This window comes from Dendrobates tinctorius, unplaced genomic scaffold, assembly GCF_039654945.1.
Source record: "Dendrobates tinctorius isolate UK_male_01 unplaced genomic scaffold, ASM3965494v1 ptg000133l, whole genome shotgun sequence".
In the NCBI taxonomy this organism is placed as follows: Eukaryota; Metazoa; Chordata; class Amphibia; order Anura; family Dendrobatidae; genus Dendrobates; species Dendrobates tinctorius.
The window spans coordinates 13,713,828-13,727,020 of NW_027361801.1; the positions used below are offsets into that span (position 1 = coordinate 13,713,828).

Here is a 13,193-nt window from a genome sequence, read left to right on the forward strand (position 1 = left end):
AGCTGTGTGTGTAGGAGGTGTACGGAGTGGAGCCGTGTGTGTGTAGGAGGTGTACCGTGCGGAGCCGTGTGTACAAGGTGAACGGAGCGGAGCCGTGTGTACGAGGTGAACGGAGCGGAGCCACGTGTGTACGAGGTGAACGGAGCGGAGCCACGTGTGTACGAGGTGAACGGAGCGGAGCCACGTGTGTACGAGGTGAACGGAGCGGAGCCACGTGTGTACGAGGTGAACGGAGCGGAGCCACGTGTGTACGAGGTGTACGGAGCAAAGCCGTGTGTGTACGAGGTGTAGGGAGCGAAGCCGTATGTGTACGATGTTCCTGCGGTGTCAGCACTCACTCTCCATGGGGCTCTTCTGTGCTGTTGTGATACGTGATGCCTGTACCCAATCAGCGCTGGCATCATTGTCTCTGCCTTCGGACAAACTGAACATAAAGAGGAAGTCCAGGTAGCGGCTGCTCCCTGACATCCTCTTCATGTTCAGTTTGTCCAAAGGCAGAGGCAGTGATGCCAGCACTGATTGGCAACAAAGTCACGTGTCACAACACAGTAAAGGGGTTGGTTTGATAATGTTCATTGCTTATTTATGTCTGTTCGCTCATTGGGTATTGGTACATGTTTTATGTACTACCTAATTCAAATTATGGTACTGCTGCCCATTCTGGGTATTACCATTGCTGTGTTGTCATGTTCTTCACTGTATATAATGTTTACTATGTCTCATGAACAGTTTAGGGAAAGTGAAGTGCACCCTTCGGACATTAGAGGGGGGCACCTTAGTATTATAGTTCTCAAAGATGAGGGTAAGTGTAGTTTCTTTGTGGGCCACTAAATAGGGGCATACTAGTGTGCACGGTTAGAATAGGTTGTGGCTACACTATAGAGGGTTAAAGTAGGAGGGGCTGCCAGGTGGTAAGACAGGAGGTTTAGGAAGTAAAGTCAGAATGGGCCAGGGTGCCCGAAGTGTCCACATGGGCTATAGGCCCTGGACGGCTTGGCAGCCATGCAACGTTAAGAGCTTCAGCCCACATTAGCCACGGCCACTGGGCATCATAGCAGTTGGCCAGTACAGGAGTGGAAAGATGTGGAGACTCATAGCCTGGGCGGACGCCTTTAGGGCGGGAGTCGGTTGGAGTGAGGAACTGAAGGAAGTTGGAACTTCGACGGGAACGGTACAGATGGGCCAGATGCTTTACCAGATGCAACCAAACCAAGTGACTGATGATTTTGTGTCTGGGGCAGGAGGAATTGTCATCATGGCGAGGTTAGGCCAGGGAGGATCTGGGGAGCAGTCTCAGAAGGTCCAGTCTGGACGTGTGCCACACAGAAGCATCAGCAAAGTAGGGAAAGAATCAGCAAAGTAGGGACATATGAGAAAACAAGTGAATTCCATGATGTGCCAACTGTGGATGTAACATGTGAAGTACTAAGTAAAGAGAATGTTCAAGTTTTTCTTGACTGTGTCTCCATTCCTGGGGGTCACCTGGAAGAGGGGCCGTCGCTGCCTGGAAAGTGCTCAAGTGGACCTGAACCTGGAGATGCAGGTACGCTGAGAAGTGGAATACAGTTTTCTGTGAGGGAAGGTCAGGACACAGATGCTTCAGTGTCTCTGGCCATGACTACAGTCCTGGCCTTCCCTTACATTTGGCGTAGTCATCAGGATGTGACTACCTCGCAGTGCGGAGGACCCGCAGAAAGAAGAGCTGATGATGTGTGCGACTGCTGTACCCCTGGAAGATGACCGGGAGAAAGAGCAAATAGTTGCTGTATCTGGAGAAGATTTTGTGAATGAAACACTGGATTTGCCTATTACTGATTTTGTGACAACACTGGACTTGACTACTGAGTTGGACTTGACTTGTTTGAAGAAAAAGTCTAGCACTACTACTTTGACCAAGATGGCGGCTGTGGAATTGGTGGGAGATGGCGGAGAAGAAGCAAACAACAACAAGAGCAGCGTGCTTCATGGGCGTTGCCGATGACTCTTGGTGCCCAAACCTGCCTGTCAGTATGCCCTGGTCCGCCCCTGGTGGTTACGGATGAAGAAGAGAAAACCATGCCCCCTTTGACTGACCAATAACAGATGGGTGGAGCCGCTGTAAGCGGTCTCGCCTGGAAACGGGTGGGAACTAGAAAAACAAGACATGTATGGCTGTGTCTATTGGCATTGGTTGAAGAAGGCTGATGATATGGAGAAGTGGGAACCAGACAGCCAGTGGGGAACAGAGCTCTCCCCTGCAGAGTCCGAGTTTTTTCAACCTCTGGAGCCATTGTGAAAGAGCCCGGAGTCTCCCCTTCAACAGCCGGAACTGAGTTGCCAGGCGCAGAAGAGTGAAGAGCTGGAAGTGAAGAATGCCCTGGAGGGGCTCGTGCCGGAAGGATGGAGCGGTACAGTGCTGCGCCTCTGGAAGCCAGATCGCTCAGCCGCCGGTGCGGAGGAAGACAACAGCCGCGGGACCGGGGTCTGCAGGATGTTCTACCGGGGGGGTGGTGAGTACACCCCTACTCTGGCTCCGCCGGGCCTGGCCTATCCCGCCGCCATGTGACAAAGAGAGTGGTCCACTAGACCTGACGCTCAGCCACCGGGTGCAGGGAACCGAAACTGGGGACAATGCTGGGGTAAGGGTGGATAGGCCCTGTTCCGCACTAGCTGAAGAAAATCCGCTCTTGTTGGCGTTGCAGTTTGGCGCTGCTGCTGTTCTGCCCGGATGGTCTGTTGATTCTGCAGCTGCGGGATCCTCTGCGGCCTGTACCAGAATATGGGAACCGACAAAGAGAACACGGAGAGCGCGCCGTTGACGAATTTGGTAAGGGGAAAAAATAAATCATCAATTGAGTTGTGCACATTGCACCATGTTCTTAGTATGCGACTGTTACGTGTCCCCATAGGGCAAGGAGCCCTGTCATGCTCTGTGGATTAAAGAGCCACCTGGCCGTTGCGGCCTTTAAACAATGCTGGAGACGAAGCATTGTTTGTTTTTGTTTGTGTGTATATTTATTCATTTCGGCCTAGAGCACTGCAAGCTAGGCGGATTATATGGATTATATTTTCTTCATTGGGATTATATGGAGCCCATGGACTCTTTGTTTTTGTTGAGTCCATTCTGCTGGAAAAGGAGAGACTGTCTTCTTAGCTGGAGACCACCGAAAAAAGACTGTACTTCCCTCAAAGGAAGGGGGAGCTTATCCTCAGGACTGCTGTCCCATGCGTAGGATACGAACTTCGGTGTGTACCAGTTGTAGCTACCTCATATATCCTCCCTGTGCGGAGTATCTATTGTACATATTAAAGTTTTAAACATGTTTGGTCAGGGACGACCAGATTTAAAGAAAGGGAGAGTATAAAGGGGTTGGTTTGATAATGTCCATTGCTTTATTTATGTCTGTTCGCTCATTGGGTATTGCTACATGTTTTATGTACTACATACTGTAATTCATGTTATGGTACTGCTAGCCCTTCTGGGTATTTCCATTGCTGTGTTGTCATGTTTTTCACTGTATATAATGTAATAATATTTACTATGGCTCATGTAGAGTTTCGGGAAAGTGAAATACACCCTTCGGACATTAGAGGGGGGCACCTTAGTATTATCGTTCTCATAGATGAGGGTAAGTGTAGTTTATTTGTGGGCCGCTAGATGGAGGCATACTAGTATGCACAGTTAGAATAGGTTGCTAGGTTATAGATGGTTAAAGTAGGAGGGGCTGGTGGGTGGTAGGACAGGAGTTTAGGAAGTTGTCAGATGGGGCCAAGGTGCCCGAAGTGTTCACATGGGCTATAGGGGCCCTAGACAGATTGGCAGCCACACAACGTTAAGAGCTGCATCCCATGTTATCCACGGCCACTGGGCATCAAAGCAGTGGGCCAGTACAGGAGTGGAAAGATGTGGCGACTTGTAGCCTGGGAGGACGCCTTTAGGGTAGGAGTCGGTTGGAGTGAGGAAGTGACGGAAGTTGGAGCTTTGACGGGAACGGTATAGATGGGCCAGATGCTTTACCAGAGTCAACCAAACCGGGTGACTGATTTCAAGTCTGGGGTGAAACAGACAGGAGGAATTGTCATCATGGCGAGGTTAGGCCAGGAAGGGATCCGGGGAGCAGTCTCAGATGGTCCGGTCCGGACATGTGCCGCACGGAAGAATCAGCGAAGTAGGGAAAAATGAGGAAACAAGTGAATTCCATGATGTACCAACTGTGGATGTAATGTGTGAAGTACTAAGTAAAGAGAATGTTCAAGTTATTCTGGACTGTGTCTCCATTACTGGGGGTCGCCTGGAAGAGGGGCCGTCGCCGCCTGGGAAGTACTCAAGGGGACCTGAACATGGAGATGCAGGTACGCTGAGAAGTGGAATACAGTTTTCTGTGAGGGAAGGTTGGGACACAGATGCTTCAGTGTCTTTGGCCATGACTACAGTTCTGACCTTCCCTTACAACACCATACAAGAGCCTCGGGAATAGGGAATGCTGATACTGCGTGAGTATAGGCTTTATTTTCTCAGGGGCAAACATTTAGTTCAAGAAGGGGTTGTACTAATAGTGGACAACCACTTAAGGAATTTTTCCTGGATTTGTAGCATATTCTGCAATTAAAGATATTGAAATCACCAATTTTTGTTAACCCAAAGAGAATAGCATCAGAATCTTCTAAGTCAAATATGAGGATTCGAGGGAGGAGGCTTGAAGGGGTTGTCCACTACTCGGACAACATCTTTTCAATACCTTTTTTGTCTCCTTGTAAAATAATAATTATACTCACCACCGGTGCCGCTCCAGCAGTGTCAGTACTGGCTCTCTCAGGGATTGCATAACATTGTTTTGTCAGGTGATCCCAGCGGCCAATCAGTGCTGGATTCAGTCTTCACATTTTTGGATGTATTCTGCTCTCACTTTGTCTGGATGTATGTGATTTGTCCGAAGGCGGGGAGAATGGAGCCAGTGCTGATTAGCCGCTGGGATCATGTGACATAATGTTACAAAATCCACAGGTGAGCCAGTACCAACACTGCTGGAGCGGCACCGGCTCCGGGGGTGAGTATAAGTGTCATTTTACAAGGGGGAACTATGAGCATTGAGAAAGAGTTGTACGAGTAGTGAAGAGCCCCTTTGATGTAACATTTTCCAAAACATATTTGTTACAAATTTTTTTACTAATACCATGATATTTTACGGATTACACAATACTAAAGTGTTATTGTTACACTTGGACAGTTTCAGATACTCACCAATAAAGTAATTTATACTGTACGTTGGGTGGAGTCTCTTCTCCAGGCTGCCAAATGCAGGTTATATAATCTCTATAGTGCCAAACACAGGCGACATTTTTCACCAATGTTCTTCTGTTACCTGTAATTTCAGAGTAAGTAATAATCAATATAACAAAGGAGATTTCTCACCACATATCTGTGCCATCAGTATTTTAACCCCTTAACCCCCAAGGGTGGTTTTCACTTTAATGACCGGGCCAATTTTTACAATTCTGACCACTGTCCCTTTATGAGGTATTAACTCTGGAACGCTTCCTTGGATCCTTGTGATTCTGACATTGTTTTCTCATGACATATTGTACTTCATGCTAGTGGTAAAATTTCTTTGATATAACTTGCATTTATTTGTAAAAAAAAAACGGAAATTTGGTGAAAATTTTGCAATTTTCCAAATTTGAATTTTCATGCTCTTAAATCACAGAGATATGGAGCACAAAATACTTAATAAGAACATTTCCCACATGTTTACTTTACATCAGCACAATTTTTACAACACCATTTTTTTAGGGACCACATCACATTTGAAGTCACTTTGAGGGGTCTATATGATAGAAAATTCCCAAAATTGACACCATTCTAAAAACTGCACCCCTCAAGGTGCTCAAAACCACATTCAAGAGATTTATTAACCCTTCAGGTGCTTCACAGGAATTTTTTTGAATGTTTTAAAAAAAAATGAACATTTATCTTTTTTTCACAAAAAATTAATTCAGGTCCAATTTTTTTTATTTTAACAACAGTAAAAGGAGAAATAGGACCCCAAAAGTTATTGTGCAATTTGTCCTGAGTACGCTGATACCCCATATGTGGGGGGACCACTGTTTCGGAGAATGGCAGAGCATGGAAAGGAAGGAGCGCCGTTTGACTTTTCAACTCAAAATTGGCTGGAATTGAGATCATGTCGCATTTGGAGAGCCCCTGATGTGCCTAAACAGTGGAAACCCCCCACAAGTTACCCCATTTTGGAAACTAGACCCCCAAGCAACTTATCTAGATATATGATGAGAACTTTGAACCCCCAAGGGTTTCACAGAAGTTTATAACGTACAGCAGTAAAATTAAAAAAAATCAAATTTTTTCCCACAAAAATGATCTTTTCATCCCCAATTTTTATTTTCCCAAGGGAAACAGCACCCCAAAAGTTATTGTGAAATTTGTTCTGAGTAGGCTGATACCCCATATGTGGGGTAAACCACTGTTTGGGCGCATGGCAAAGCTCGGAAGGGAAGGAGCGCCGTTTGACTTTTCAATGCAAAATTGGCTGGAATTGAGATCGGACACCATGTTGTGTTTGGAGAGCCCCTGATGTGCCTAAACAGTGGAAACCCCCAATTCTAACTCCAACCCTAACACCAACACACTCCTAACCCTAATCCCAACCCTAACTACAAACCTAACCCTAATTCCAACCCTAACCCTAATTCCAACTCTAACCCTAATCCCAACTGTAACCCTAACTTTAGCACCATCTGACTTTTTCAACGCAGAATTGGCTGGAATGGAGATCAGACACCATGTCGCGTTTGGAGAACCCCTGATGTGCCAGAACAGTGGAACCCCCCCAATTCTAACTCCAACCCTAACCCCAACACACCCCTAACCCTAATCCCTAATCTTAACCCTAGTCCTAACTAAGCGGGTGATAAATGGGGGTTTGATTTACTATTTTATGGCGGGTTTTTATGTTTGGCAGCTGTCACATGCTAAAAGACGCTTTTTATTGCAAAAAATAGTTTTTGCATCACCACATTTTGAGAGCTATAATTTTCCATATTTTGGCCCACAAACTCATGTGGGGTCTTTTTTTTTGCGGACGTGTTGACGTTTTTATTGGTACCACTTTCGGGCACATGACATTTTTTGATCACTTTTTATTCCGATTTTTGGGAAGTAGAATGAACAAAAACCAGCAATTCATGATTTTTTTTTCTTTGGGGGGGCGTTTACACCATTCGGTGTGTGGTAAAATTGATAAAGCAGTTTTATTCTTCAGGTTAGTACGATGACAGCGATACCTCATTTATATTTTTTTTATGTTTTGGCGCTTTTATACAATAAAAACAATTTTATATACAAAATAATTATTTTTGCATCGCTTTATTCTGCGAGCTATAGCTTTAATTTTTTCACTGATTTTGCTATATCGCGGCTCGTTTTTTGCGGGACAAGATGACATTTTCAGCGGTACCATGTTTATTTATATCCTTCTTTTTGATCGCATGTTATTGCACTTTTTGTTCGGCGGTATGATGATAAAGCATTGTTTTTTGCCTTGGTTTTTTTTTTGAAGGAGTTCACTAAAGGGGTTAACTAGTGGGACAGTTTTATAGGGTGGGGTGTTACGGACGCGGCGATACCAAATATGTGTACTTTTATTTATTTTTTTTACTTACATAAAGAAATGAATTTATTGGGGAATATTTTTTTTTCTTCATTTAGGAATTGTTTAAAAATTATTTTGACACTTTTCTTTTTTTTTTTTTTTACTTTATTACATTGTCCCAGGGTGGGACATTAATATGTAAAGTTAGATCGCTGATCTGACACTGTGCACTGCAGTGTGCTGGGGGTTAAGGTGCCGTGAGTGGTCCGTGACTGCTCCTGGCACATAGTGCCAGGTGTCAGCTGTGATAATCAGCTGACACCCAGCCGTGATCAGCTGTGCTCCCCCCGTGAGCGCAGCTGATCGCTATGATGTACTATACTATCCAAGGGCATTAAGGCCCAGGGCACACGGACGGTATAGTACGTCAAATGTCAGGAAGGGGTTAATGATGCAGCTGATGTAGATCATATTCGCTGCTTCGGAGCTACAAAGAATTTTATTTGGGTACATTTACTCAATTCAGGAGGAAACTTTTGACTCTCATTAAATAAATTTGGCACAAATCGAATCTTTTGGGAAAGGGTTAAAGAAAGGAAACTCTACCTGATATTTGTTATGTAACATTACAAATGGTCAAGATGAGCACTTCATAACTGACATTACCAAAAAAGAGCAATTATTTGTGATATTTGGGTTATTTATGTAAGTCTGGGTTATTGTTAAAAATTCTCTGGTTCCTTGCAAGGAAGTAATTTTGAATATTGATCAAATCTTGTACTATTGGTTAATGTTTGCAATTATTTGAATGGCTGTTGTCAATGTATCTTCTTACTCTGGAACCAATAAAGTTTGTTACAAAAAAAACGGAAACTCTAACATTCACCTCTCCTTGGCTCTTCCTACACTTGTCATTCTGCTTTTATTCCTTCCTTCTTCTGTTCTAAATAATCTAGTGGGGGCTGCACTGATTAGGTACCATACGACCCAAGTGGGACCTAGGTGATGTGTGTCATGCCCCACGTGCCACATGGGACCTAGTCAGAGTCAGTGTCTACTGAGAGACTGAATGAAAACTGGACGTTGTGGGACAGACCTAAAGAGTGCCATAGGGAGGTAAATATTAAAGTTTATTGATTTTTGCTGAATTTGTGCAAATTGACACCCCCCCAAAAAAATAAAAAATTGTCAAAATCTAAATTTTGAGGAGAAATTTATAGCAAGTTCAGTTTGTTCAGAATGCTGACAATATTGGAAAATCTACACATCAGAGACTTCACCAGTTGTATTTTAATCATTTAAATTATTGTTGGGTATATCACATTACACATTTTAAATAGTTTATAATAAAAGAAATGTTTTACTCATGTGAGTGGATATGGTAGAACAACATTAACTTTTTTTGTCCATTCGGACAATTATATGTGATATGTGTTTGTCTCTTCTGGGATGGTATTTAACGTTGTACCAATGGATTTGGCAGAGCTGTGGAGGTATGTGGTGCTGCGATGTGTGGTGTTATTGGGTATTAATATAGAGCTGCACTGTGGAATGTGTTTGGTGCCTTTTCACAGGCATTTAATGTATAGGAAGATATTTTCTGCTACATTATGGCATATGGTGTTCTGGGGAGATATTTAGTGCTGCGCTGTGGTATATGTTTGTCACTGTTGGGGAGATATTTAGTGCTGCACTGTGGTATAGGTTTCTCACTGCTGGGGAGGTATTTAGTGCTGCACTGTGGTATATGTTTGCCACTGTTGGGGAGGTATTTAGTACTGCGCTGTGGTATATCTTTCTCACTGCTGGGGAGGTATTTAGTGCTGCACTGTGGTATAGGTTTCTCACTGCTGGGGAGGTATTTAGTGCCGCATTGTGGTATATGTTTGCCACTGTTGGGGAGGTATTTAGTACTGCGCTGTGGTATATCTTTCTCACTGCTGGGGAGGTATTTAGTGCTGCACTGTGGTATGTGTTTGTCACTGCTGGGGAGGTATTTAGTGCCGCATTGTGGTATGTGTTTCTCACTGCTGAGGAGGTAGCATTTAGTGCTGCGCTGTGGTATATGTTTGTCACTGTTGGGGAGATATTTAGTGCTGCACTGTGGTATAGGTTTCTCACTGCTGGGGAGGTATTTAGTGCTGCGCTGTGGTATAGGTTTCTCACTGCTGGGGAGGTATTTAGTGCTGCGCTGTGGTATATGTTTGCCACTGCTGGGGAGGTATTTAGTGCCGCATTGTGGTATGTGTTTCTCACTGCTGGGGAGGTATTTAGTGCTGCGCTGTGGTATATGTTTGTCACTGTTGGTGAGATATTTAGTGCTGCGCTGTGGTATAGGTTTCTCACTGCTGGGGAGGTATTTAGTGCTGCGCTGTGGTATAGGTTTCTCACTGCTGGGGAGGTATTTAGTGCTGCACTGTGGTATATGTTTGTCACTGCTGGGCAGGTATTTAGTGCCGCATTGTGGTATGTGTTTCTCACTGCTGGGGAGGTATTTAGTGCTGCGCTGTGGTATATGTTTGTCACTGTTGGTGAGATATTTAGTGCTGCGCTGTGGTATAGGTTTCTCACTGCTGGGGAGGTATTTAGTGCTGCACTGTGGTATATGTTTGTCACTGCTGGGCAGGTATTTAGTGCCGCATTGTGGTATGTGTTTCTCACTGCTGGGGAGGTATTTAGTGCTGCGCTGTGGTATATGTTTGTCACTGTTGGTGAGATATTTAGTGCTGCGCTGTGGTATAGGTTTCTCACTGCTGGGGAGGTATTTAGTGCTGCGCTGTGGTATAGGTTTCTCACTGCTGGGGAGGTATTTAGTGCTGCACAGGGGCATATATTTCTTGCTGCTGGGGAGGTATTTAGCAGCACTGTGGTATAGGTTTGTAACTGCTGGGGAAGCATTTAGTGCTGCACTGTGGAATATGTTTCTCACAGCTGAGGAGGTATTTAGTGCTGCGCTGTGGTATATGTTTCTCACTGTTGAGGAGATATTTTATTGCTGCATTGTGCTATATATTTGTCATTGCTGGGGAAGTATTTACTTCTGTGTAAGGCTGAGTTCACACGTGGCGTTTTTTTCGCATTTCCGCGGTGGTTTTAACCGCGCGATTTTGCCGCGAAAACGCGAAAAATAAGCATCCCATGCATTCCTATGGGATTCCGCAATGCTGTGCTAATGCTGCGGTTTTTACCGCAGCGGAATCGCTTCGCGGTAAAAACCGCAGCATGCTCATTAATTTGCGGAATCGCGGAGATCCCGCACCCATAGGAATGCATAGTTCCGCTTATTTCCCGCATGTGGCTGTGCACACCATGCAGAAAGTAAGCAGAACAATTGCGGATGGTACCCACGGTCCGGAGAAGAGGAGACTGTCCTCCGGGCTTTGGGTACCATATCCCTGTAAAAAATAGAATTTAAAAATAAAAAATATAGTTATTCTCACCCTCCGACGTCCCGCGCAGTCTTCCCGCTTCTCTTCACGCTCCCGGTCCCAGTAATCCTTTGCGAAAATGCCCGCGATGACGTCCGTTCTCGCGGTCATTCGCGCAACGTCATCGCGAATTACCGCGAGACGTCGCGATCCCGCGAGAACGGACGTCATCGCGGGCATTTTCGCAAAGGATTACTGGGAACGCCTGCACGGGACATCGGAAGGTAAGAATAACACCATTTTTTATTTTTTTTTTAAATTCTATCTTTTACTACTGATGCTGCATAGGCGGCCTCAATAGTAAAAAGTTGGTCACACTCGTCAAACACTATGTTTGACGAGTGTGACCTACCTGTCAATCAGTTCTCCAAGTGATGCTACAGATCGCTTGGAAAACGCTAGCATTCTGCAAGCTAATTACGCTTGCAAAATGCTAGTTTTTCCACAGGAAAATCGCGGGAATTTAAAATGCGATTTTCCCGCGGACTGGAATTCCGGAATTCTCGCGGTAATTTCCGCGAGAGTTCCGGTACGTGTGCACTTAGCCTAAGGTGGCGTTGCTATGGACAGTAGAGACAAGCTGTCACTTTAAGAGACAGCACCCCCTTGGTTATAACAATGGGACATTCTTGTTTCTCCTGCAGAAAAGACTGTGTGGATTGTTCTGCACTGGAGAGGGGAGGGTCTGCTTTTCTGTGTGTGTTGAGAGCCGAGATTTCTTCAGGAAGCTGACATGCCTGGATCTGAGAGGAAAAGAATGTACAGCCTGAAACTGACTGAACTTGCAGATTGTGTAGACTCTTCTGGGGATAACAAGGTGGCTTTACTGTGTTGCCATGAGGAGCCACGAAGAAATACAAGAAAGGAACCCAGAGGAGGGAATTCACCATTTCTAGGAGCATCTCTGGACCCACACACAAGGAAAAGACCACGTTGCACAAAGTTTCCAGGAAGACGTTGACACCATCTTGCAAAGCTGCAGGGTCCCCTGGGAATAGACTGAGACACCAATGCAACGCTACTGTAAGTGTTAACCCCTTCTGTGCACATGCTAGGGTTTAGGTTAGCCTGCAATAGAGCACGGTAGCCGTATGGCCGGCGGAGCAGAGGCCAGTTAAGCTATAGTTAGAGTAGCAGCATACTGTACTTTACTGTGTTGTTTTGCCTGTTGGATAAATACACTGAGCTGTCATAGTTGGTGCACCGTGCTATTTGACGGCCCAGTTAAAGAATATCACTCTTGTAAATTGTCTGTTTTCATTGCATACCCCTGTTTTGCACTTTCCTAACACTGCATTCCTTGCATGTCAGTAAACTAACCCTTTGTTGTTTGCACCTCATCTTGTGTACCGTAGTCTCCCTGCATTATGGTGTTCCCCCGGCAATCGCTTCATCTGCACTTTGGTATATGTTTGTCACTGCTGGGGAGGTATTTAGTGCTGCATTGTGGTATATGTTTGTCACTGCTAGGGAGGTATTTAGTGCTGCACTGTGGTATATGTTTCTCACTGCTGGGGAGGTTTTTAGCTTCAGACATACACACATCTCGTGTGCTGTGTGCTCTGCACTGACTAAACATCTTTCCACTTATATTTTTCTATAGCAAATTTGAGAATTACAGCTGACTCCTGACTGGTTGCTAACAGTAACATAACTATTTTTTTTTATTGTTAGGGTATATGCAAGCGGCATATTTAAGACACTCGTGGCACCACCATGTTTTCCAAGGTAAAAACACTTAAAGAAAATGCCAGTGTGCCAGTGGTGTCTTTTCAACAATTGAAGCCATTGGCTTCTTTGCGCTGCACGTTCAGGTATGAAGAGCATTATATAGTGTATAGCGCAAGTGACTGCCGTGTGTAAGCTGCCCGAAGAATGAACATGTTACTACTTTTAACCACTTCAAATTTTCCTTTCCCTGAAGCGGTTAAAATAAGTGAAATAAGACAGAACATTGGCACAGTGCTGACATTTTGACATTGCTTTGAATTATGTTAATTTTTTGCAGTGATTTTTCAGGCAGAATCTGTCATGTTTCTGGATACAAACCTTTGGGTCTGTGTTCTGTGGTCGGCCTCTCTTTCCGCTGAGCCACAACAGGTACACCTTTTCTCTTGGGGTTTTAGTTATGTTTTCTTTCTTTCTGCCAGTTTTGAGTAGTTTTTTTTTTTCATTTACT

The 13,193-nt window shown here is 44.7% G+C and overlaps 1 protein-coding gene across 2 annotated transcripts in view; it reads right to left on the minus strand.

Annotated features, from left to right (window-relative positions):
• Positions 1–13,193, minus strand: part of LOC141048096 (interleukin-13 receptor subunit alpha-1-like) — a 212,487-nt gene that overhangs the window by 58,737 nt on the left and 140,557 nt on the right. For both annotated transcript variants that reach the window (XM_073543490.1, XM_073543489.1), the window contains exon 4: positions 5,222–5,342. In XM_073543490.1, the coding sequence (XP_073399591.1) occupies positions 5,222–5,342 (121 nt within the window). The remainder of the gene's footprint in view (positions 1–5,221; positions 5,343–13,193) is intronic.